The following is a 26,248-nucleotide window of genomic DNA, read 5'->3' as shown; positions in this document are numbered from 1 at the left end:
AACTGTCATATTTTTGGACTGCAGGCGGCAGCCGGAATACCCAGAGAGAACCCACACATGCATGAGAAGATCACGAAAACTTCATGCAGAAAAATCCCAGGTCAGGATTCAAACCTAGGGCCTTCTTGGTGCAAGACAACATTTCTGTAGCATTACATGTTAGGCACAACATAGTTATTTAGGCAGGAGATATTCATGTGGATTAGTAAACACTAAAACAAAAGGAAATCAGTTAAGTGTAAAGCAATTACAGATTTCTAATGCAGGAACCTGAAATGTTTATTTGAGTTGATAAAACTAAATTACATCTCCTTATCAAAACGTTTAGGATGATTTTTTTGGGGGGGATTTTTTTACTGTGTGTTTTTGTTGCTGTTTTAAACTTCAAATTAGTAAACAAAACAAAAAAATACAATATTGTATTACAAAGGTTAATTTTGTAATGCTTTATTGAAATCGGTATGACAAATATGATGACATTAACAAGATGAGAATGCCAATGTCGAACACTCAAGTAGCAGATAAGCTGTGAAGGTATTGTGCAACACTATAGATGGCAACATTCGTAAACCAACGAGAAAACCAAAATGTAAGTATTTGAAGACAACAAAAATAAATAAGATCACATGAAATTTGGATATCCAAACTTGATGTGGTCTTCAGATTTGCCCGAGATCAATGCAGAGACCAAGCAGCTGCATCCAAGCCTTACATCACCAAGTGCAATAGAAAGCAGATGCAGTGGTGTAAAGCATGTCACCAAAGGACTCAGGAACTGAGGAAGTGTGTTCTCTGAAGTGACTAACCACACTTCTCCACCTGGCAATCCCACTGATTACTCTGGGCTTGATGTTTGTCTGGAGAAGCCACTTGCTTGACTGCACTGTGTGAAATTTACATTTTGGGTGCAGAAGGGATAATGGTGTATTGCATCAGCATACCAAGACATTTTGGACAGTATAATACTCCCAACTCTGTGGGAACCGTTTGAGGACGGCCCCTTCCTGTTCTAACTTGACGGCACACCAGTGCACAAAGTAAGGTCCAAAAGGACATGGATGAGTGAGTTTGGTGGGACTTGACTGGCCTGCAGAGTCCTGACCTCAGCCTGGTAGAACACCTTTGGGATTAGAGGAGAGCGGATATGTTGACACATGGGCTCACTCAGGGCGACAGTCATACAAGACCACTGCTAATATTATTTGTTGGTGAGATGATGATAACTGAAAGCTTTTTAGTTTTAACAACTACATCAGACTGGAGTTTGTATTCATTTTGACATTGTACTAAAGAGCGGGGTTTTTATATTAAAATCTACCTTTGCGCCCATCTTACATGGAGTCCAGCTTATAAACTAAAAGTCTCGTATTGTAGTTTGTAAACGACTCCATCTGAGGTGGACTCAGACCAAAAACGCATTAAAATTGTTCTTATCGGGCCCTTAAAATTTAAATTACGGTTCACAAATCGCCAACTGTTTTCAAAGAATATGTAATTATTATAAAATATTTAGGCTGAAGTGTGTTAATTCTAATTAGCGGTGTCATTAAAAGCAGCAGAAAAGCTGTTTAGTCAAGTGCTGAAACTGAAGCAACATATTGGATGCTATCTTCAACGTCGTTAATCCTCGTCTGTTGTCATAAATTAATTCCGAGCAACCCCTGAAGGCACCGCGGAGGCTGCCTCTGAAGTTCTCAGGAAAGTTTGCGGTTTCACTTCTAGAGTTCGTCCACCAGGTGGCGCAGCCCGGGCGGGGTGTGAGAATCCTCAATCTAAACACCGCACTCCGCTCTTTCTCCTGCTCGTACCATGAGCTGAATTTGTCCGGGGACTCACCAGGGAAACATGGCGGCCACTGACCATTCCCGGTCCGAAGCTGCCAAACAACGACGGCAGGATCAGCTCCAGCGATGGCTGGGCTCGGAGACGGACCAGACGGGGTTTGAGGGCCGGAAAACCACGGGCGGTTCTGGGACGCGGCGGGCGAAAGTGCAGTTCGCGCAGGGAGCCGTGTTTATGGCCGCCTGCTCCGCCGGGGACCGGGAGGAGGTGGTGACGCTACTCCGACAAGGAGCTGACATCAACCACGCCAACGTAGACGGGCTGACAGCGCTTCACCAGGTGGGTAGCTTTTGGCTTTGTGTCTGTCATCAGCAGACTTTGTTTTTGTTTTTCATTTTTACAGGCGTCCGACTGTCTGTAAACTAACCGCAACGTTGATCCGTTAATGAGATGAGGCGTTCAGGTTATCCAACTCGTTAGGTAAAATGTGTTGCTTTCCCGGAAAGGAAGTCAACATTTGCTTTATGTCTAACGAAGCAGGTTCTGCAGCTTCAACGGAATGCTTGGATTTGTTCAGGGAGGTTCAGGCAGAATATGTGGCCTGTTTGTAGGTTGTCACAGTTTCTTTACTTTAGTATGACACGTCGGCCTTACTTTTCTCTTTGTTAGTTCTAAGCTGCTTTTTTAGTCTTGTACCACGCAGTAAAATGAGGTCATATCAAAGCTGCTGGGATTGTTTTTTATTCTTTTATAGACGCAGACTGACAGGGTTGAGGCAGGCACTCCCTTTATAGTGAGATATTGTAATTATCTAGTCAACAAACAGGTCCTCATGTAAAAAACCTAAATGCACTGGAGGGATCTGGAATTATTTCAATGGATCAGGATTCTTCAACTTTAAGTGTATAGATTAAGCATATCGATTATTTAATTTCATTTGTTTGACTAGGTTTGTCCCATTGAGATCACAGGGCTCATCTGGCCAAGACAGCAGGAATACAGTTCAACACTTATTCTTATAGTCTCCGCAATTCCAGATTATCAGGGCATTGAGTTCACTCAGGGAAGGAAAGTTTGGCAGATGAAGAAAACTTAACTTGCAAAATTTTCTGAATGAAGTGAAATGATTAATTAAACTTCATTCTCATAGTTTTTGTTGCAAATTAAGATTAAGTTCATCCTGAGCTACGTTCTTGTACCCTGTTAAAGACATGTTGGAGCTACTCAAAAGACTTTGCAAGACTGGGTGTAGTGGAGGGAATTACATTGTCGTTAGCATGGAAGTGAAAAGCTGAGTTCACAATGTGCTGTTCTGAGTTATTTTTAGATGGACAACAATCATGGATCAAGTATTGAGCCTTGCAGAACTCCTTTGCGGACTCAATTTGTGTTTGTAGCTATCTGAACTGCCTTGGTTTTGTCCCTATGCTAATTTGCAAAGCTTCCAACTGCTTGTTTTAAAAAACACAATATTTGTAAGATGTTTAATTAAAATCAAATGATTAGCAGTATCAAAGGCTTTTGAGGAATCCAAAGGCATAGAAAGATGGCACTGCTTGTCATCAAGGGCTTTTGTCATGCCATTGATGATCTTCATAGCAGCAGTAGAAATGCCATGATCTTTATGATAACCTTTATGATATTGCGAGGGTAAATGAACTATAGCCATATCATTTTTCACTTGTCCACTGACCGAGGATTACTGCACTTCAAGAAATGTTTCTGTCTTCTTGCAACTCCAGAGACCCTCCCTACTTTCTACTTCAGTCTCCACAGTGAGCCGCACTCTGGATCACGTCACTGTCACACAAGCTCTCTGTGATGCTGCATTTATAACGTCATTTATAACACAGTGTGTCAAACACTAGTTGTCTCATTATGCAACCTGAAGGCAAGGTCAGATACTGTCAGAGGTGATATTTAAGAAGAAGTGATATTTTTTCCTATATTTCAGGTTCCCAAAGGAGCTGCAAATGCCCCACATTTATAGCTACTAGTCAGACTCTTCTGTGAAAGTAACTAAACTTACCATAGTTTTTCACCTGGAACAGGTTCTCAAGGTGGTATTGGTATTTTTTTCCTATTTCGTTGTTCATTCAAGAAAAACTGCACTCCCAAAATCAAGCTTCCACGCTCACGTGCCTGTTCGTGTTCCACGTAGATGATTTTCAAACCCAAACAATATTATATATATACCCCTGCATCATCTGCCAATCCTGCTGACAGTGATCGCAAAGCAAACAGACTGATTATGACCCTATGCTACCAGTTAGCCCCAAGATGCGGAGAAGGGCCTTAATTGTTTTACAAGTGGCGAATATGTACAGGAACCACCCACATGGTACAATTTAAACAGGAATAATCAGATTTGTTCCAGTTAAAGTTAATCGTCTCTGTTTGCTTCAGCTTTGCCATCCACGGCGTCATCCATCATGGCTAGGGGGTCACTAGAGTCACATTCAGGCTCAAATATGTAAAGTAAAACCCTCTTTCAACTCAGATGTGACTTGAATGCTGTAGAATCAAACGTTGTTAATCCACCATAATGTTTAATAATCAGTTATTGTGTTTTATCAACTTGATAATTGTGCCTCTTGTGATGTCATTGACCCAGATTAAACACAAAGCAGAAGTAGCGGTTTGTTTTCACAGTGCCCGTTTTTTAAAACTGTGTTTTGTGAGATCCTCCATCAGAAACCTATACACCTTTACCCATCTGTGTTTATATTGCCTATCTCCCCCGTTGTTAGGGGGAAGAATATACCACCGGGTGTTATTTTTAAGGCAGTGGAAGTTACCCCAAGTTAAAGGTTGTGTGGTGCGTTCCTGTTTTAGTTTGATCCCTGTGCGGTACCAACTCACCAAGTGAGGTCTCTATCCATCCCGTTTTATCGCTGTTCCTCATCTGTTGCCTGGCAACTTGAATCAAATATAGGCCTACACTCTCCAAATTTTCCATCCTCACCAACCAAAGACTTTCTCTACAACACCGCCTTTCTCCTCCTCCTCCTCGTCTGACTGCCTTGTTCTCTCTCTTTCTTCCTCCTTCCTCTTTGCCAGCTCCCTATGGAAGGGACTTTGGGGATTTCGGATGAAGAAATGGAAAACATTCCTCAAACAGCACAAGCTGCTGTTGTCAAAGGCGATTTCTACAATGAGTCACTTGATAACTTGGAGAAAGAGTCTGCTTGGAGGGTCTGTGCGTACCTCTGAAGCCTTCAGGGGGGCAAGAAGTGCCCTCTGTTCTTTCATTGAGAGTGGAGCGGCTACTTGTTTGGATACCCTCCCACCAAACAGACACATAGCCCCTAGATTTGGGGGAATAATGCTTTTGGCACCGCTGCAATTATCCAATTATCTCATATTGTGATGAACGAAAGAAGGCTTGTAACATCTTTGTGAATAGTACATTTAAACTAAAAGCAAAGCCTTTTAGGTGGCTTAAGTCACTCCTGCAGGCTACGGTTCGGCGTGGGGCTTTAACGTCTTGTAGACATTCTCATTCCTCTAGGCTCAATTTGAGGAATAATAATCACTGATGTTGAAGTGACATCATTTACTTCAGGTTGGTAAATTCTGCTATCCATTTCCAAATTAATGAGACGGAGAGGAGGTTTCTCAGCAGCAATTGCCAGAAAATGTTCCCAGAGGACAATTCCTACTGGTTTTGTGGTCCACTCTCTTCTCTGACCACCGGTTGTTGTTGCCAGTTCAATGTCTTGACTTCTACATAATTTATCCTTTTAAAAGTTGCTGCAGATATCCCCATCCTGCTCGTGATGTATTGTCATCCCTCGGCGACCCCTTAACTTTTCATCTGGTGCTGGGAGAAGGTCAAAACTTCTGTTTTTTCAAGACATTAGTTCATGAGCAAACACTTGCAAAACTAACAGCATCCTCATGTCTCAGCTGTGTTTTTTTTTTTTTTGTTTTTTTGTAAGGTCAGGCTATTTTTAAGCAAAGCAGCCTATGTATGGGCTTAGAGAACTTGGCGCATGCATCTGTGGAGTACAAATACTTTTCCTGAAGACAAGTGCGGGAACTTCCTGTGTGGTCATTGCTAGAACGATCTGTCAACAAACGAAATGTGGTTCAGCTGCTGTTTTCTTAATGAAGTTAATATCTTGCTTATAAAGTAATGAGTTGATTTCTCTCCGACTTTGATGAGAAAATCCATAACAAGTAAAAATGACTATCTGGCACTGTTGCATTCATTTTAGTGTTTGCTTGAAATCACAGAAGGGTTAATTGTTGTTAATAAAAATAAGATGTGGGGAATTAAATGACAACGTCTCGCTAACTCACAGTTAGATTTAGGTCTAGTCAATACTGGGTCATTCTAACACATGAATAGGCTTTAAACTAAAGAGTTTCTCTTCCATAAAGCCTAGATTTGTGCATTCTTCTACCTGAGCTGTGGATTTCTGCAGCTCCTCCAGAGTTACCATGGGATGCTTGGCTGCTCCTCTGATTAGTGCTTTGCTTGCCTGCCCTGTAAGTTTAGGTTGACAGTCTTTTCTTGGTAGGTTTGCAGTTGCCAATTTCTGACTCATTACTAAGACTGACATTAAAATGCCTTCATCTCACGCTTATTTGGAGCTGCAAGGTGCTTTTTGTATCACTATACTAGATGAGCATCTGCCCACATAGCAATGGACGAAGAATCCTGTTTTCCTTTACATCGCATGATGTGACACTAGGTGTGCACTGTTTGTCATCCAGCGAGGCATTTGGTGAGCCATGTGGTTCACACACCTTTTTAAACGTCACATCAGCCGGTGTACCCAACAGCGTGAGCAGGGGATTTCAACTTCAACCATGTGACTGACATAAACACAGCGGACCTGTTTGGGTGCTGACATAAAATATATTTTCCAAAAATAAAGTCGGTGAATCTGCAGAATATAATGAATTCCGGTTAATAATGCAAAAGAATGCATCTCTGACCACCATTTGTCACTCATTATTCACTAGCCAGGTCATCTACAAGATGACTATTAATATGCCCACTTAATGCAAGACAACTTCAAATCAATTTGAACAATTATTCAGCCTTTTCTTCTCATGGACTCTCAAGTATTTTTTGGTTATTTTTTTCCTGAGGGACTAAAGCATTTGTGGATGCACATAATTAATGTATTCTTTTTTTTATCACACCTGTGCAAATCCTTTTTTCTACTGGTAAGCAAGGAATACACAGGTTTAGGTGCTTCAGTTAAAATTGAAAGAATCTAAATACCTCAGTCAAATGAATAGCCTTGCTATGTCTGAATTAGACCCAGTTTTTAATGTCAGCTTTTTAAGAAAGCTTCTCTAATATTCTGTCAACACATCAGCTAAAACAGTCATGGCGTTAACTTTTGTTTCTAAAGATATATCTGACTTGACAAAACAACTATAGTTTTCAGTAAACTCTATTTTTTTCCCCTGCTGGCAATGTTTTCATCCAGGGCAATTTTCTCAAAAGGAAGGCTAACATTAACATGCTTACACTCTGTTTTGATACGACATTTTGATAATTCAGCTCCTAACATATTTCACTGTGGTTCCAGTTTATCAGGCGTGGGAAAAAAAAGTTGTCCCCTGCTTCAGAAACTTTGCTTTAATTGTTATAGTTAGACAGGAAACTGCAGCAGCCAGTACAGTCTCTCAATCACTGGAAATGTCATTGTAAAGGGTGAAAAACACTTAGATTGTTATTGAAAATAATATGCACACTCTATAATGCTGTTTTGCAAGCTATGCAAATGAGAAAAAAGTAGACATGAAAGATGTATGGCTCTGTGGCAGAAGCTATGGGAGCGGCTGGCATAAAACCATTAGCTACAGGCGCTGTGAGTTGAGTTAGGTCAAGGTCCAGGGTGCAAAATATGCATTAAACCCATTTAACTGTTCATATATGCAAACTGAGCAAATAACTTGATGAGCACCAGCATCCTTTTGAAAAAGTAGCGGACACCAACTCAATGAAACGCATAGATTTAGTTAAACTAAATAAATTTGCAACCTTTTAGTTCAAAGCAAAATAATGTACACCTTTAATTGTGTTGCATCGATTTCTCAGTTTTAGAGCAAATATACTTTTATCAGACTCGTTTCTTTTCGCTGTTTGTAGTTTTCTTCCATGTTTCAATCAGAGAAATGTTGAATTAAAAAAGGATGCACGTGATAATCCCAAGGAAAATCTTATAATGACAGTCTGAATGTGCTCATCAGTTATATGATCCATGTTATTATCTTGCATCAAGAGTTTTGTTTGACTTTACTGTCATGTTTACAGAAATAATATATTCAGCTGTGTTCTTTGCTCATAGTAAGTAGGAAAAACCACAATCACCTTTTTTTTGAGGATTGAGTTTTCCTTGATTCATTAAATTTCTGTGTTTTAGGAACTGATGTTATGCATCGTAAAAATTTTTGTTTTATTTTATTTTGTGAGAATGATTATACATGGTGTAAAACAGATTTTTCCCCCTTGCAGATTTCTTCAGTTTTTTTTCTTATTTTGTCTTGTTTTGTGTCAATAAATACTTTTATATATTGAAAAAATATAACCCGAGTAAATAATGATTTTCTTACTATAGAATATGATCTTTCCAAACAACTTGCCCTATCTGACAAAGTAATTGTGCCATAAACCTAAAAACATGTGACAACACCTTTTGTGGCAACATCTGCCATCGGGCAATATGATAACTGCCAGTGAGTCTTTATTTTTTTTACATTTTTGTGAGGGGATTTTGACCAACTCTTCTTTCAGTTTTTTTTTTTGGTTGTGTGTTTGTTTGTTTGGTTTTTTTTAGCCAATCATAGGTAGACTTGTTAGTGTGCTCTGTGTCATAGTCCTTCTGCATAACCAAGGTACGCCTGATCTAAAGGTGGCAAACAGATCGTCAAACATTCTCCTTCAGGATGTTGTGGTAGAGACCATGGCTCCATTAATCACACCAAATTGACTTGATGTGTTATAACAAAGCTGCCCCACACCATCACACTACCATCACCATGTTTGACTGATAGGATGATGTTCTTTTTCAAAAAAGTGTTCTCTAGTCCATCTACAGAATATTTTCCCAAAAGGTGAACTGCTCCCTCTGGGTGACAGTCTCTGTGTCCAGCAGAGGGTTTCAGTGTCTTGGTGTTTGGTTCTGGTTTGTGATGGTAGAATAGAACGGGAGGTGGACAGACGGATTGTGGCCTTGTCTGCAGTAATGCGGGTGTTGCTCAGGTCAGTTGTGGTAAAGAAAGAGCTGAGCCAGAAAGCAAACTCTCGATTTCCGACCTTAACCTATGATCATGAGATATTGATCATGAACGAAAGAATAAAATCCTGGATACAAGCAGTCGAAATGAGCTTCCTCCGGAGGGTGGTTGGTCTCTGCCTTGGAGCTCCTCACCAAATTTCTGTCATCTGGGGAGTACAAAGTAGAGAAGCTGCTTCTTCGCCTCGAAAGGAGTCAGCTGAGGTGGTTCAGGCATCTGATCAGGATGCCCCCTGTGTGCCTCCCTGGGAGGAGACTCTGAGGAAGATCCAGAACTCGCTGGAGGAAACGCCTGGGAACACCTTGGGATCTCCCAGAATGAGGTGGAGGATGTCACCGGGCAGAGGGATGTCTGGGGTTCCCTCCTGAACCTGTTGCCCTGCGACCCAATCTCGGATAAGCGGAAGGCGATGGAGGAAGGTTTGGCGATCATCAAAATGTTTTTGGCAAATGCGAGATGGACATTTCTGTTCTTTTTGATCAAGAGTGGTTTCTCCTTGAAACTCTCCCATGTATGTAATTCTATTCCTTATTGCTGAATCATGAACGCTGAACTTATCTGAGGGAAGTGAAGTCCGCAGGGCTTTAGATGTTCTGGGTTCCTTAAGGTTCCTGGATGAGTCATTGATGTGCTCATGTAGTAATGTCGGTCCACTGACCACTCCTAAGAAGGTTCAACCCCTTTTCTTCTTTTGTGGATAATGTCTCTCACTATGGTCCACTGGATTCCCAAAGCCTTAAAAATGACCTTCTAACCTTTTCTAGACTGATGGTTGTTAATGGCTTTGTTTTTCATCTTTTCTTGAATTTCTTTAGATCAAACCCCAATTTGTTGCTTTTTGAGATCTTTTAGCCTACTTCATGTTGCCAGACAAGTTCTACGTATGGTTTCTTAATTCTAGAGGTAAGGTAGTAATTAGGTCGTTGTGTTGCTGGTAAAATTTAACTGAAGTTAATTCATGATTTAAATTGCAATTTGCAGGTAGTCAGGTTTTCTTTGATATTGAAACTGGTTTAGTGTTCTGAAACATTTAAGTGTGAAAGAAGCGAGAAACCAATCTTTATGGGGGGAAGTACTTTTCCACAGTGCTGTAAGTAGTTCACATGGTACATTGATCTGCATCTTAATGAACAGTAATATTCCAAGCATTGTTTGCATGTGTGTGTCCATTTCACATATATTTGTGTTTAGGTGCTTAAGTCTGCAACTAACAGACTAATACGAAGCAAACAGTTTTTCAGGATGGGTATAATAGAGATCCTGTCTTCTGATTTTGTTCATAAATATTAAGCAGCATAAAATAATCCCATGAGATTCACATGCAATTTATCTCGGGGCTTTGGTCGAATCACATTGAGATTTTTAATAGACTTTTCCTCGGGAAAACTGCCCAACAGATCCACTGTTCCATTCATCGCACAAAATGACAATTTTAGAACTGACTTGAGGGCTTTTAGCTGCCCATTTAGCAGAAAGTCGTTACAGCTGTACACAGTGTGGTCATTGTTTTAACTCTGCTGCTTTAGTTAGGTTTAATAGGTTTTGGAAATGTCTAGAGATTTTTCCTTTCTTACTAACAATGTAAACTGTTTATTTAGTAGGCCAGAGACCTTCTGAAACATACATCTGCTAAAGTTTGGACTTTTAGGAATAAAACAAAACCATTTTCACAGCCATGTCAATGTGTTTGTTTGTCTCCCTGTCAGGCCTGCATCGATGAAAATGCAGAGATGGTGCAGTTCCTGGTGGAAAACGGGAGCGACGTCAACAGAGGAGACAATGAGGGCTGGACTCCTCTTCACGCTGCGGCCTCCTGCGGCTTCATCCAGATCACCAAGTGAGTGCCGACCATCCTTAACCTGGCTGCTGCTGAGTCTGTATACACCTGTGTTTGGCTTCAGGTTATAAATGATACGTTATCTAAATGCTCTTGGACCACATCTTTGTTTTGAAGATACCTGATAGATCACGGTGCTAATGTTGGGGCAGTTAACAGCGAAGGAGAGCTCCCTCTGGATGTGGCCAACGAAGATGCCATGGAGAGACTTCTCAAAGCTGAAATCAAAAAACAAGGTGGGGGCGTTAAACACATCCTTTTACTTCTTCAGATCTGAGGCTGAGTCTGTCCTGTTGAGTCATGGAGGGGATTGTGACCTTAAAATGAAGAGTAATCTTAGATGCATTTAATCGCAGCTGCGCTTGTGTAAACTCCCCATTTATTTATCATTTAGTGTTGAACTGATCCGTTTTCATTTGTCAGGATGTAAGAAAATGTTTCTGGGTCTTTTTTGAGATTTGTTGGAAATTTATTTGGTTAAAAAGTAAACTTTTGATTTGGTTTTCATTTCTATGGATGGTTAATGTTAAGTAAACATTAATTGGAGTTGTTTGAATAAGAGTAATTTTGGTGTTTTACTCCTCCTTTGCTTTTATATATCCTCAAGACTGTTTTAAATGACTTTCTTGACATCTTTACAATTTGACAGGATGGCATTTGAAATAGCAACTTCTTAACTTAAGTTAGGTGGGCTTTTCTTGTCATTAACTGATTTTATTTAGAGATGCACCGATCAGAATTTTGTGTCCAATTTCCAGTCTTTACTTTTAAAAACTTTAACATACAGAGTTTAACCTGTTTTCTTTATAAGAACTATAATTTAAGAAGGAACAACAATTAAAATATTTGTTCTAACCGTTATTTTTTTTTTCTGACATTAATTGATAAACACCAACTGTCATTAATGCAGAATTTAACTGATATTTTGAAACCAAAACCAAATAATTGGTGTTAACATTTTGATCCGTTTAGCATCTTATATCAGGGTTTAGCATGGTTAGCTTTACTAATCTAACAAAAATCTTTGTGTGAATTCCTCATAAATGTAGATCCTTTCCTTAATATTAAACTTTCCAAAAGGCTGCCAACATTCCCAAATCTAGAATTTTCCACGACAGCCAGAGGCGGGAAGCTCAAACAGATAAACAGAGCACCTTTGCTGTACTCCAAACAGCCTTCCTGTTGGAGGTGAAAGTCTTGCTCTCTCTTGTTCTCTCGCAGCCAGAACATGTCGAGACATGGCAAATGGTTTCTTACATCTTCCTCTGACTTTATTTTTAAAGCTCACACTGATACTGAAAACAGGTAACAATGAGTGTCCTTCCATCAGTAGCATATACGCCGAAGATTGTCATTGTCAGCTTGACCCATTAACCCTAATATGTTCACTGATTGGAAGAGGATTGGATTTTTACGTTTTTGACCAACTCTGGTCAGGAGCCATGTTCTTGTTGCATCTCTAATAGTAAAAGGTGACAGAATTGGAGTATTTGAGGAGAAATGTATATTCACTCAGTTTGCCATAAATTAAGCAAATGTAATTGTTTGTGTTACTAAAGTTCCCATAAGTAAATACCAACATAAACAAGGACTGTGTGATATCAGAAAAATCATGTAATTGCGATACTTTTCCTGAATATTGAGACGGCGATATCGATTACAGTTAAACCATATTTACTTCATCACAATGTTTCCACCCATATTTGAGCTTTCGCATCTTAACCATTAAAATGATACATCAAGTGCAGGCATCAAGGGCAGTGGAAGTCCGTGCAACATGTCAGATACACTATTGGTATGCAGAATAGTCTACTTAAAAACATAGTAGCATCCTACCAAATATTGCATCCAAGTAGCGCGAAAATTTCACACATTGATATTAGAATGAAGATTGTGATTAAATATTTAAATCCGAATATTAAGTAATATTTTTGGAGAATTAAATAAAATAATCTCAATTTTATTTTTTATTCTGGTAAGGGTCTTAATTGAATAAATTATGAATTTATGCATTTTTTATTTTATTTTATTGTCATTGCCTCTCTGTTTACTTTGGTCTCACAGGGATAGACGTGGATAAAGCCCGGAAGGAGGAGGAGAGGATCATGCTTCAGGACGCCAGAGCGCTTCTGGAAGGAGGTGGCTCCCTTACTCCTCACCCGAATACCAGGGCTACGGCTCTGCACGTGGCCGCAGCCAAAGGTTACATTGAAGTCCTGAAGTAAGAATTAGTGCACACCCAAGACCAACGAGGGACTTTTGTCTTGTTTTGGCATCAGCTTTTGTTCACAGCTCTGCTCCTCCTCCTGTTCTTCCTCACCCCGTCAGGGTACTGTTACAGTGTAGGGTGGATGTGGACTGTAGAGATATAGACGGGTGGACCCCTCTGCACGCAGCAGCTCACTGGGGACAGGAGGAGGTGTGCACCCTGCTCGCTGACCACATGTGCGATATGGCTGCCGTCAACAATGTGGTGAGGCCGACTGAAATGACCTTTACACGCAATTAAATCAGTCGCTGAAGCTTTATTGTTTGTTCCAGCTGATAAAACGCTGCTAATTTCCTTATAGGGGCAAACGTCTCTAGATGTTGCAGACGAGAACCTCGCGGACACCCTGGAGGAGCTACAGAAGAAACAGAACGCTGTAAGTCTGCCTTCAAACGAACCCCGCAGCTATAATCACCTGCTTAGATAAACCTGATCTGATTGATGGTGCTGCGGCAGAGAATGTTCTGTGTTTATGTCTGTTTATATTCCTCTTCAGTTACGCAGCGAGAAACAGAAACAGAATTCTGTTATTGAGACCAATCAACCAATCTCCATGGTACCAGTCCGCACTCGCAGGTTAGTGCCACTGTGTTTGTGTGTGTGTGTATTGGTACACGCTTTGCACGTCCTTAGCTGAATCCCGTAAAACCCAGTACCAGTCGTCTGCATGCGACCAGCTGTTTTTAACTGTCCAGGAGTTCCTGTGAGCTGTGCAACTTCAGTCCCCCAAGGCGGGCCTGAATAGATGTACTGTGGAAGTGACTGTGTCTGCCTTGGTGCCATACTGGGTACTTCTGAGTTTAAACGTGTAGCATCAGAATTCATAGATGGAGAATTTAGAAGTTAAGAAAAAGAGAGAAAAAAAAACAGTGTTAAATACAATCATTTAAATGGAAAGCAGAAAATGGGTTCGGATCATTTTATTTGTGGAAAACTCTTCATCCTCCGTAAACATTCTGAAGTTTCAAATTCATTTGTGTAGCAGTGAGCTGAACCTTTGTTATGTTTTATGTGAAGTACTTTATTAGTAAAACGTCTGGTGCGGTTCTTGTTATCGGTTTTTGATCAGCAGTTTTAAAGTGGCTACTTACTGCTGTCAGGCGGTTCTGGCACTTTTCCCTTTTAAATGCTTGTACTAAGAGCTGTCTGCAGTTGTGGATGAGAGGTACAGATCAAACCATTGAGTGGCAGAGGACACATTGTGCTGTTATTCTGATTTACAGAGTTCCAGTGTTAACTACTTTCCAGCTCTGCAAAAGTATGGAAAAAGTAATTGATTCCTGATTTCTTGTCCTTGTCTCTACTTGATAAGATATATGAACTTCTTAAAAATAGTCCCTCTGTCTGTCTGTCTATTAATCCATCCATCATCCATCCATCCATCCATCTTTGTTTATCTGTCTGTCCGTCTATTAATCCAACTCTATATATCCATCAATCTCTGTCTGTCTATATGCCATCCATCTAACCATCCATCCATTCATCCATCCATCCTTTTGTTTATCTGTCTGTCCATTCATCCGTCCGTTCGTCCTTTTTTCCATCAATCCTTCTTTTGGTCCATCTGTCCATCCATTTGTCTGCCTATCTGTTTTTGATCAATCCATTTGCTGATCCACCGGCCATTCCCATCATCAACCCATTGTTACATCCACCCACCCACCTATTCATCCTTTAGTCTGTTAATTTGCTCGTCATCCTTCCATCCATGGGTCAACTGTGGTATTTCCGGCACCATAGTAAATAACCTACCATTCAAATGGAACGGTTTGAATAAAAATAGACTGCAAAAATTGTAATTTTAAAAGGTGTGGAATTGTATTTAAGAATCTGTTAATCCTGAATTTAATGTTAATTTTAAAGTTTAGGTTCTAAGTTTCATAAAAGATGGTGGAAAACATGTGATTAGCCTGGATTCTGTTTAACCACAGAACCGCGTTTTGTTTTGAATAACAAGACATTATTTCTTCACAGCTCTGTGCACTCATCCCTCTAAAAAAAAGTCAAGCTCCATTATTGGCTTTCTGTATGTCCATTTAGCTCTTCTAACTAGACATCATGCATCATACTTTCACAGCAGTGCATACTAGTTTGAACATTTTTGGTTGGTGTCAGTAAACAACAAGTAGCGGCAGACACTACTAGAAAGTCTTTAAAACTTAAAAGGTCACCGAAAAATCTTAATGCTCTGCAGAGCTCTTTCAGCATTGATGTAGTATATATTAGACTGTGCATAATGTTTGTATTTATGGTTTTTCTTCTTTAAAAATGTCCCTGTCCTTGTATAATGATGCAAAGATGAGGTTGCCTGTCCATGTCCCTCTTTACTGTAAATATTTTTGGCTCTTGGACCTTTCTCAACATCAGTGTTTTAAATCAGGACAGGGATTACTTGTCTGTTTCCCAAACCACTCAGCAGTCTCTCAGAGCGTGTTGTTTATAATGTAACAGCTGCACACAGTGTTCTTCATTTGAACTGTTAGTACAGTTTCAGCAATGCTTATTATATGGCTGCATTTAAAAACAGTTGTCTCAGCCGAGAAAAAGAGTGTCTTTCTGTTTTTTTATGTTTTAATCTAAAACTCTGAGCCCTCTTGAGAGCAGCTTATATACTAGAACCATTAAAAACACCAGGTTAACAAATAAATAGAAATCTTCACAGGAACTAAGTTTTGAACGTAGTAGAACAGAAAACTTAACTTTATTTCTATGAAGCTCTGTATGCAGTGCTTTGCAAAAGAGCTCATATACCTGCAATACATGTCCTGTTACAACCACAACCTCTAATATGTTTTAATTAGGATGTAATTCAGGTGTCAGACCAGCAAAAAATAGTGTAAAATGTTAAGTGGAAGAAAAATGATACATTGTTTTAAAAATGTTTTTTGAAAATCTAAAAACTATGGTGGGCATTATATTTAACCTCCCCCCTTTTACTCTGAATACTACAAAATACGTTCAGATGCAATTTGTTGTCTTCAGAAGACAACAAATTATAAAATACGGTCTACTTTGTGCTCAATTTATTTAAGAGAAGGGTATGGGACAACTGAAAATCGATAAAGAAGTAACGGGGTGTGCAAAGAAGAGCATTAATCAGAAAAGCAGCCTGGAGACTTCTATGGTAACTCGGAGGAAGCCACAGAGATTTACAGCTTAAACAGGAATGTCCGTCGAGAGCTCAACTGTTAGTTAGACACTCCACCAATCTGGCCTTTGCAGTTTGCCTCAAACAACGTAGTTCAAAGTTGCTCTGGTCACATTAGACTAAATCTGACCTTTTTGGCTATCCGGCAAAATTATATGTGTGGTGGGAGAACTAACATCCCCCTGAACACAGTATCTCCGTAGTAAAACCTGGTGGTGGCAGCGTCATGCTGTGGGGATGCTTTTCTTCAACAGGGACAGGGGAGCGGGTCAAGAAAAGTTGTAGTTTGTCGATGTTACATGACAAAATGTGATCAGGATGTTGATCAGGATGTTGATTATTAGTTTATGGCGTGACACTGAGACAAGGTATTGTTTTGTCACTTTTGTTGGTGATCTTTTGCTTTTTTATGCAAATCAAAGCAAAAGAAATGATAAATTGAAGTTCCATTAGTCAATCTGTTGACATCTCTACAAAGTGCATTAGAAAGAATCTAACTGTTCCACCTGCTGATGTGTTGATTGATGCTTGCTCGCTTTAATTGGCTGCACGTTGTACGGTTGCCCTCACTGATCGACTCCCTGCATGCCACCTGTCGTCCCTCCCAATATTGGGCTCCTCCCCCTCCCCCGCAGGACCTCTATCTCTCGCATGAGTAGCAAGGAGAAGATAGGCCTCCATGAGCGGGAGAAGCACCCACCTCCCGCCCTGCCGAGCAGTCCGGCCGTGGACGAGGAGGAGGAAGGCCAGACGGGGCAGAGCCAGGCAAAAGCCTCTAGCAGCTCCAGCTCAGAGGAGGAGAGCGAGTCTGAGAGCGACACAGAGTCAGGTGGGGGGAGCTGCTGCTGTGTTTTGTTTTGAATTTGAGATGTCCGTGCCAAAGTGCATGTAGGATTGTAGAGCTGCGTAATGTTTTACCGGATCGGATTTTTTTTTTTTAACCTGTAGTCACTTCTCCTGTTTCAGAGAAAGCAAAAAACAGAGAAATCATAAATAACTTGAACAATAAACGAAATACCACCAGCGGGCTTTCTACCTCCATGTCAGCGAGTGCCACTGCAAGCCAACTGAAAAAGGTAGCCTGTGAAGATGCTACATGGATACCAACTGCTTATTGTGCTTCACAGAGTTATGTAATCTTGGATTTTTACATATGTGGCAGGAACCAAGCAAGCCTCCAGCCACCGAGTCTCCCGGCTCATGGAGAACGTCCCTGAGGAAAGCGGGCAGCTCTGTAACTCTGGGCTCAGCCGGGCTCTCAGACTCCATCCAGGACACGAGCAGGACCACCGATTCTGGACTCGGAATGAGCCGCTCCGCCTCCAGCCCCCGTCTCAGCTCTGAAGCCGAGACAAAGGTACACACTCGTTTACAAGATTTATGCGCCCACAAAAGCACGACCGTTCTTTTATTTTGAGAAGAACATGATGGGCCAAATAAAGACATCTTTTACAGCTTCCACTCGCTGAGCTGCATAAATAACTGATAAACAGACCAAAGTCTCCCTCCTTTGTGTTTCCAGGAGCCAAGGCTCGCTCGAGTGCCGCCGACTCCGACACGGAGACTCTTCAGTATTCCAGATAATAGCGCTGACAGTTCCAACAGGTGGGATTTAACTGCTCTAGGTAGAGAAGCAGAATCTAAGTCACTGCATAAGTGTCCCTGTCACCCTGTCTCCCTCTCTCTTAGTTGGCTAAGCCGTAGCTCGTCTTACTCTCGGCGACTTCATAGTCAGTTAGGGAATGAGTTCACTAGCTCCACTCCATCTTTGCTACACAGGTCAGTCAAGCTGCTCACCAGTCATTTTGTATTTGTTTGCTCTGCTGTTTGTGTGTGATTGTGTTTGCATTGTCACGGCTCACCACAGCACCCCCCCTCCTTCCCACCAGAGCTGCAAATGCTAAATTGTTTGTATATGTTACTGTGAAACGGGTGCCTTTGTTTACCTTTCCTGTTTTGTCCTTTTACTAGCTCGTCTTATGTAAAGAGACTGGATGATGCCAGCGTGACCTCAGCAAGTACAGGAACAAGCTCTGCTGGACTCAGTCGCCTTAATAGTCTTTTAGCTCAGAGGTATTTTACTTTAAAAGTGCAGATATCTTCATTTTTTTACAAGGTTTTCTTTCCAGTTGTGTTCAGGCTTGTAGCTTCAAAATGTTGCTCCCAAATGCCTAAAATCAGGGAATATTTAAATAAGAAAAGTTTGAAAAAAAAAAAAAAACATGCAAAAGGCAGGCAATCTTACTGAAGAGTGATAAGGTTATGTTTGGAATGCATAACTCTAGCATCAATGCATAACATCGTGTCCACCGAAGACAAAGGTAGCGAAACCAAAGTCTTCAGTTTAAACTGAAGATTTATGTGCCGATTTATACAGTGAGGGGGAGGAAGTCATTGTTATCTGATGGCAGTAGTTTGGAGACCTTAAAAACCAGCAACTGGTAGAGGAATTTAAAGGTGCTCTGTAGCATTCTCAGTCTTCCTGTAATTCACCACAGATCATTCAAAACGCTTAAATTTAGACAGCGTTCAAATAGCCATTATAGTCCTTGCTCCATTTCTGACCAGCATTGTTACTCTGATGCATACAGACTTGCATTAGCACGTTTGTCCCAACAGGTGTGTCAACAGTATAACTTACTTTTATATAATAATCTGCCCATGTTTTACTCGTGGGAGTTTCAAAGCACCACAGTAATGTAGTTTTCAAACCACCATCCGCCACACTGTTCAAACTCTGTTAGCCCACTTGTTAGTTTCTTGGAAACATGTTGTGTGGCGCTAAAAAGTCACTATAAGCTAATGCTACAATTTGGGGTGGATCAAATGGAAACTAAAATGCTGATATACAATCAGACTGCAGGCAAACTGTCTCTCCTTCATTCGGCCGAAGCTAACTTTGGTGCTGGAGGATTGTTTGGAGAGATAAATTATTGAGATCTGTGGACATCAGCAGGTGTTTGGTACCAACAGAGAAGACAGAAAGAAAAACACGTTGTAAAAGAAATTATTTTCTTACCTTATAAACCTTTTGATCATAACAACAGCTGTGCTTCGGTGGTCTAGCTGGTTACTCACTGCTCAAGATGTCTGCACTAGCTGAGGTATGAAGTGTATTATGTCCTCTTCCCTCAGCTTTGGGTTGTTCCTTCTCATAAATCCAAGATTCTAGTCTTTTCATAACCCTGGTGCAGAAGTTGTTTATTTCACCTGTTTACTTTCATGGAGCTCATCCAAATTTTCTGCATAGTTGACCTTCGTAGCAAAAGTGATTAAACGTTGACCAAACATCTATTAAGCATAGTTCAATGGAAATATTTTTGTCCAAAAAGTAATCTGTGTTCCGTTAGCAAGAATAGTACAATTAAATCTACCTATTTTTAAGAAAGGAGTGGTTACAAAGTCTTTTTTTTATTGTCAAAAAGGGCTTTTAAAGTTACTTATCTGCTTTTAAGAACAATGGCAAGGTTGCATATTTTTTATGTTCCCTACTTTCAATATTTAAAGTTTTTATGGCCAGAAAACATGTGCCTTTTGAGCTCTGGGTTTTTCTTGTCTAATTTAAAACATAAACACCTTAAAACCTTCTCCCAAAGAATTCCTCAGGAACAGATGGAAAAGAAGGAACCACCCTCCACCAACACCTCAGTCTCTCAAAGCATGACGACAAGCGAACAGGAGAGCAAACAGAGGCGCAAGTAAGAGAAAAACATCTAGCTACAGGAAGATAGTAGTGCGGCTTATTCACTGAAAGCGATTCTGATCATGTAGGTCGTATCTGACACCCGTACGAGATGAGGAAGCGGAGGCGCAGAGAAAAGCTCGCTCCCGGCATGCACGGCAATCCAGACGCTCCACCCAAGTAAAGATTTACCTGCACACATTCCCTGCCTGTGAACCTCGGTTGGGCTGTGTGCGCCTGGTTCATCACTGTTTTTTTTTCCAAAGGGAGTTACGCTAACAGACTTACAGGAGGCAGAGAAGACCATAAAGACAGACAGCAAAGGGAGAGAAAAGAACGAGGAAGAAGAGAAGGAAGCTAAACAGAAGAAGGCAGATGAAGGGGTAATAACCCTTTTTAAATGGATGATTGGGCTGTTCATGTTTTTATCATTATGCAAGATTAAAACGATGCATTCACAGGAAGTGAGCTGGAGATCCCGTATTGCCAGCCTGCAGAAGTCGGACTTGCTTGGTCTCACACAGCCTGCTGGCTCCGCTCGTCCTCAGACATCTGAAGGAAAAGGTAGTTGCTTCTACAGTGCCCTGCAAACGCATGTTACATTCAAAACTTTAGTGCACTTTATTGGGATTTTATATTATAGAGCAATAGAGTGAAATTGCGAAGTGGAAGGAAAATAAATTCATAATTTTCAACTTTTGATGACTAAAAATCTGAAAACCGTTGTGCTTATTTGCATTCAGCCTCCTTTTCTCTGATACCACTAAATGTCCCAGGCTTTAACATGTCACTGAGGGCTGTTCAGTTCATCTGAAAATGTGAAATAGTATTGCACAATAGCAAACCTACCAAGACATGAAAAGAGAGCATTATTCAGAGAAGCAGCCAAAAGGCCCAATGTACCTCTGGAGGCGCTACAGAGATCCACAGCTCACGTGGGAGAATCTGTCAACAAGACAAATATTATTCTTGCAATCGACAAATCTGGCCTTTATGGAATAATGGCAAGAAGAAAGCCATTGTTGAAAGAAAGCCATTAGACACTGTTGCAGTGTGCCACAAGTCTTGCATGGGAACACAGCAGACATGTGGAAGAGGGTGCTTTGGTTAGAGGAGCCCGAAATTGAATGTTTGGGCCTACCTGGGCTTCTGTGTAAAACTAGCAATGAAGATCACTCTGATAGCACCATCGTTATGGTGAAACACGGTGGGGGCGCCATCATACTGGAGGAATTCTTCTGCAAGGATTAGAAAGCTGGCAAGACTTGATGGATGGAGCTAAATCTAGTGCAATCCTGGAAAATACAGTTTAGAGGCTGCAAAAGACTTTAGATGGAAGTGGAGGTTCACCTTCAAACAGGATAAGGACCCTAAACGTACAGTCAGGACTACAATGGAACAGGTTGGATCAAAGCATATTCAAGTGTTAGAATGGCCCAGTTAAAGACCAGACCCAAATCCAATGTATGTCTCCAGATGTCTGACTGAGCCTGAGCTGGTTTGTCTAGAAGCTAGCAAAGCTAGGAGAAACCTACCCTAAAAGACTTGAAGTTGTAATTATTGCAGAAGGTGGTTCTACAAAGTATTGACTCAAGGAGGTTGATCACAAATGCACACCACATTTTTCAGTTTTTTATTTCTAAAGACCAAAATTAAAGCAAAGTACACTTTTCGTTCTACTTTCTGATTAAGCAGCCTTTTGTATTGTCAAATAAAATCCCAACAAAACACAAGTTTGTGGTTCTAAAGTGACAAAATAGGAAAGCTCAAGTGTTATGAATACTTTTGCAAGGAGCTGCATGTTCTTTTTGTAATATAGCATAATCCTTCAAATACTTATTTTCACATCTGACATGCTGTGTGGTTCTGCTCAGATGTTGAGTCCATTACAGGAGAGAGCGAGACGGAAAAATGGGCCAGAGAGCGCAGGGAGAGGAGACAGGCTCGGGCCAGGAGGAAGGCTCAGAGGACCGGGGAGGTAAACACTGCAGACAGTCCTCATCGAGAAAAGTGCTGCAGGATGGTTTTACTGTCGTGTTTAAAGAACGTTTTATACCATCTGTCGTCTTCAGGGTGAAGACATTGAACCCAGTGGAGACGATGAATGCTCAGTAAGTGGGCTGGATCCACAGGTTGTACTTCCTGGGTGTAATCTAAGAGCATTCGACAAATAAAGCAACTGTATTTACCCTTTTTCTTCTGTACGCAGAAAGAAAAAGACACAAGTTCAAGGTTGGACACCTCGTATAACAACCGCGCCCAGAGAGAAGGATTGGAGACTAAAGATTTTAAAAAGGTCAGCAGCAGGAGTTGATTGTAAGTCTATGTGGTGATATTTCAATTATTAACTGCCTGCTTGTGTGTGTGGCAGTTGTTTGAGGAGGTTTCCAGAGAAAACAGCCAGCTCCAAACTCAGCTGCAGGACACGCAGAGGATTATAAATCAGACCAGGCTGGAGCTGGAGAAGGCAACACAGGTGATGAAGAAGTTGGGTTCCCTGTTTAAGATTTTTTCAATTATTAACTCCTTGAAGACCTTCTGTGGTGTTGTTGATGAAGTACTTGTTTTTTCCCAACAGAGACAAGAGCGCTTCACTGACTGTTCAGCACTACTGGAGCTAGAGAGAAAGGTAAAACCAACTCCTATCCTCCCTGCTGGTATTTTGAGTTGCTTGGTTTGTATTTTTGTAGTTCTTGTAGCTTCATGTGCCTCACCACCGCCACCTCTGCTGTCTGACACACTCCCCTCTCTTCCCCCACTTAAACCACTTCCTCACTTGTTTTCACTCAACTTCTGTCTCTCTGTCTCTTGCTCTCTGCCCCCCTCCTCACCCCTCCCCTCACGCTGTTTTCCAACACCAGGACCGGAGGATGTTGGAGCGGCGCATGGCAGAACTGGAGGAGGAACTAAAGGTGAGGAACGGATCCGTGCGAGTCTTATCAGAACTGCTGACACTTTGCTTGCTTCTCTGCTCGACTGGCCTGGCTTTGGCTTGTGGGAACACACTGCAGAGAGCTGCCTCTCACTGTGGTCAGGTGGTGTGATAAGGTTGGTGCTTAGCGCCTGCCTAGCCAGTTTTACCTGCGTGTTATCTGACCTCTGAGATGTCGGTGCTTAGTTTGCAGGTATGATGGTTTAACAAGATAGCTGGTAAACAATGCAAGTTCTTTTTAAGAAGTTTAGTATCTACCCTGTACTGTAAGTATCCTGGCTGTTGCAGCTTCTGAGTTATTCCTCGCTTCCTTATTGCATAATTTGTTACACAACAGAATAATTTTACCTTAAGGCTTTGGTACAGATTCAAGTGTTGGCAGACTCCTGCCAAACTTGTCAGGTGACTTCATGAACCACAAGGAAAACACCACAGATTTTCCTTCTCTACGCAGGATAGCCTGTATTTCCAACTTGTTGTCTTAAACCAGACATATTCAGCTAGTCCAGTGGCTGAAATACTTTGATTGTGGTTTTCAGAGCCTGTGAGAAGTGTAGAGTAATGCAGTTCCAGCCCTCACCCTCCTGTTCCTGCGAACTCCTGATCAGCTGGCTGAAAGTGGCTGACCAAGAGTTCCCCTTACCTACAAGAAAGACTAACTTGTCTGTCTGTAAAACAGTCATAATGTGAAAACCATAGAGAATCTCTAGTAGTTTATGTTGTTGTTGGCTCTTATTGTGAGATCATCAGTGGGAATACACACTGTTGTATTAGCAGGGAAATCCTTCAGCTTGTTACTGATTAGCTGTGTTTAGTATCGTACAGGTGCTGAGGACAAGAAAACACCACTGCCTTGTCTTTATCTTTCGGTTTAACAGGCTGTTGGTTAAAATTTCTTGTTCAATGTCATCTATTTAAACATTGAAATGTATTTCTGGACTGAAGATTCCACTTGACTTCTGACTGATTAAAGCTCTTAAAATAGGAAGCAGTAACGTATCTCTGGATACTAAGTAACCTGATGCCATGTAAGAGCAAAATGTGAAGTTATCACTTCTTTCATTTCATTTACCTAAATTTGAGAATAAAGAAATTGTTCAAAGAGAACCTGTCTGGCAAAATGAAGTGGGCTAAAAGTAAACATCATGATCCTATTAAAAGAAATTCAAGACCACATAAGAAACTAGTTTGAGGGCATCACTTAATTTTATATTTTATGATGGTACCATTCAGTTTAATAGGGGGCTATTATTTTAGATCATCTTAGTAAACATGAACATTGGTTCTTAATAAATGTGAGTATTTAAAGTCCTGGGATCCTCATCTTGAAACTGTTGTTACTGGATGGCGTTTGTCATCTTCATGGTGAGTCCAATTAGGCACATGTGAAACATCCCAAGTGACTACACACTCTGAAAACCAATGCTTCCTGTTCAGGCTTGATTTAATGTGAGCTTTAACTTCTACCTGCAGGTTCTGGTTGATCTGAGAGCAGACAACCAACGTCTTAAAGATGAAAATGGAGCACTGATCCGCGTCATCAGCAAACTCTCCAAATAGACTGAGAGAGGCGACCACCAGGGAACGCTCCCTCCCCACTCCTTTCATCCATCCCACAGTTTCCATACATTCCTCTCAGTGCCAAAGAGTGGGGGGGGGGGGAGCAGTGGAAAGTTCTACGCACATAAGCATGACAGCTTCACTTGGATTGTGATGCCTCTTCATGAACAGCTGGAGTGTCTTTTGTGTGCCTTATTGCTCAGTTGCCACAGGAGGACCTGTGACGATGTACTGTGACCATTTGTCAGGGAAACTGTGCACGGTCCCGCTGAGTGCATCCTTCCTTCCCACGATGCACATTCCACTGAGCACACAACATGACTTGTTTCTCCAAGAGTCCACTTTGTATTTATTCTTTGTGAACACATTCACATCACATCACACGTTGAGAAAGTTTCCCCTCACCAGGTCCAAAGTGTTTTTGTGTTTTCTTCTTCTGTCACATAACTCTGGGCTCCACCTTCTGTATTAAGCCATGCCATGAAGGCGGGGGGGCGTCGGTGAAGCTCTGTTGGGTTGTTTTGCTGCCACATGCAAGTGTTTGAACCCACCTACCTCTCTCCACCTTTGCATTTCCCTGCATCTTTTGTTTGATTTCTGTAATCACAGACATGCTACATGCTCTTAAAGACGAACCAGGTCGGTGGACCACAGCACTTTACTCCCTGCAAAGCAATAAAGAAAGATATGTGAGCCTTTGCCCGGTCTTTCAGAAAAACGACAATAGTCCACAGTAACATCATCACTGAGGAAGTAGCCTAAGACCATCCAAGTTCAATGGTTGCAGAAATTACTAATTTGTCCAGACCTACTATGCTATGAATGGTTTTTAATTGGTATAATTGGTTCTTTTTTTATTTTCACCATTATTTCCATTTTCAGTTCCTCTTTTACTAAGAAGCATGGTTAAATATGTAAATGTAAGTCTATAATATTACTCTTTTGAAGTAAAATTCTATATAGCCTTGCTTCACATGTTGGTTTTCTAATATATATTAAGTGGATCTGTGCACCCTAATAAAAAGTGTTTTTCAGCCTGCTTTTATCCATCAAAGATGTTTTGCTATCTTTCTATAGGTGCGTCTCAGTAAATTAGAAAACAGCTTATTGTACTTACTCAGGTTGTCTTTACTCACTAATAAAATTCGTTTGATGATCTGAAACATTTCAAAACAAGTTCGACAAAAAAGCAAAAAGAGAAGGAATCTGTTAGCGGCAAACACTTTTTTACAGCAGTGTGTGTCTAAATGAAACCCGAAAGAATTAAAAATATGATTTTTAATACAAAAATGTTATTTTTTGGCCTACAGTCATTGGGATAAATGCTGACTTGACAGTTGTCCAGCAAACGGCTACTGAGGTGGGTATGCCGCAAAAGGTCATTGCTAAATATGCTGTCTGTTCAGAGTGCTGCGTCCAGTCATATTAGTGGGTGGGTTAGAACCATCACATTACGTGACCAAGATCAACAAAACAATTTTAATACAGAAATGTTGGCTTACAGAAAAGTGTCCATGCACTTTACCTTTAATGCTCTCAATACTTGGTCAGGGCTTCTTTTGCATGAATTTCTGCATGTGCAATGTGGGTTGGCATTGAGGCCTGTGCCTTTGCTAAGGTGTAATGAAAGCCCAGGTTGCTTTGATAGCAATAGTGTCTCCTCTTCTGTAGACCAACACCAGCAAATGACATTGCTCTCCAAAACATCACTGATCCCTCCAGTGATTTCCAAATTAAATGCAGAACGTGTTTTAATCTGAAAGAGGGCTTTGGAC

The 26,248-nt window shown here is 41.0% G+C and overlaps 1 protein-coding gene across 4 annotated transcripts; it reads left to right on the top strand.

The window, feature by feature from the left end:
- The first annotated feature begins 1,719 nt into the window (after positions 1 to 1,719).
- On the top strand, positions 1,720 to 25,512 carry zmp:0000001167 (protein phosphatase 1 regulatory subunit 12A). Of its 4 annotated transcripts, none has more exons than XM_047393156.1 (24): positions 1,721 to 2,121; positions 10,752 to 10,882; positions 11,000 to 11,118; positions 12,947 to 13,103; positions 13,211 to 13,355; positions 13,453 to 13,527; positions 13,648 to 13,727; positions 16,959 to 17,128; positions 17,266 to 17,375; positions 17,462 to 17,656; positions 17,822 to 17,904; positions 17,989 to 18,078; positions 18,271 to 18,372; positions 19,896 to 19,997; positions 20,071 to 20,161; positions 20,248 to 20,364; positions 20,443 to 20,545; positions 21,856 to 21,959; positions 22,054 to 22,092; positions 22,191 to 22,277; positions 22,353 to 22,457; positions 22,560 to 22,610; positions 22,843 to 22,893; positions 24,387 to 25,512. In XM_047393156.1, the coding sequence occupies exons 1-24, from the start codon at positions 1,846 to 1,848 to the stop codon at positions 24,471 to 24,473; spliced, it is 2,670 nt and encodes an 889-aa protein (XP_047249112.1). In that variant the 5' UTR covers positions 1,721 to 1,845; the 3' UTR covers positions 24,474 to 25,512. The 4 variants fall into 4 exon arrangements, with proteins under 4 accessions (XP_047249123.1, XP_047249112.1, XP_047249132.1 ...); XM_047393145.1 differs by having other exon boundaries at positions 1,723 to 2,121; positions 16,935 to 17,128; XM_047393167.1 differs by lacking the exon at positions 22,843 to 22,893 and having other exon boundaries at positions 1,720 to 2,121; positions 16,935 to 17,128.
- Positions 25,513 to 26,248: the final 736 nt, after the last annotated feature.

The sequence above is a fragment of the Girardinichthys multiradiatus genome, chromosome 2 (genome assembly GCF_021462225.1).
Source record: "Girardinichthys multiradiatus isolate DD_20200921_A chromosome 2, DD_fGirMul_XY1, whole genome shotgun sequence".
In the NCBI taxonomy this organism is placed as follows: Eukaryota; Metazoa; Chordata; class Actinopteri; order Cyprinodontiformes; family Goodeidae; genus Girardinichthys; species Girardinichthys multiradiatus.
This window is presented reverse-complemented; position numbering and strand designations above follow the sequence as displayed.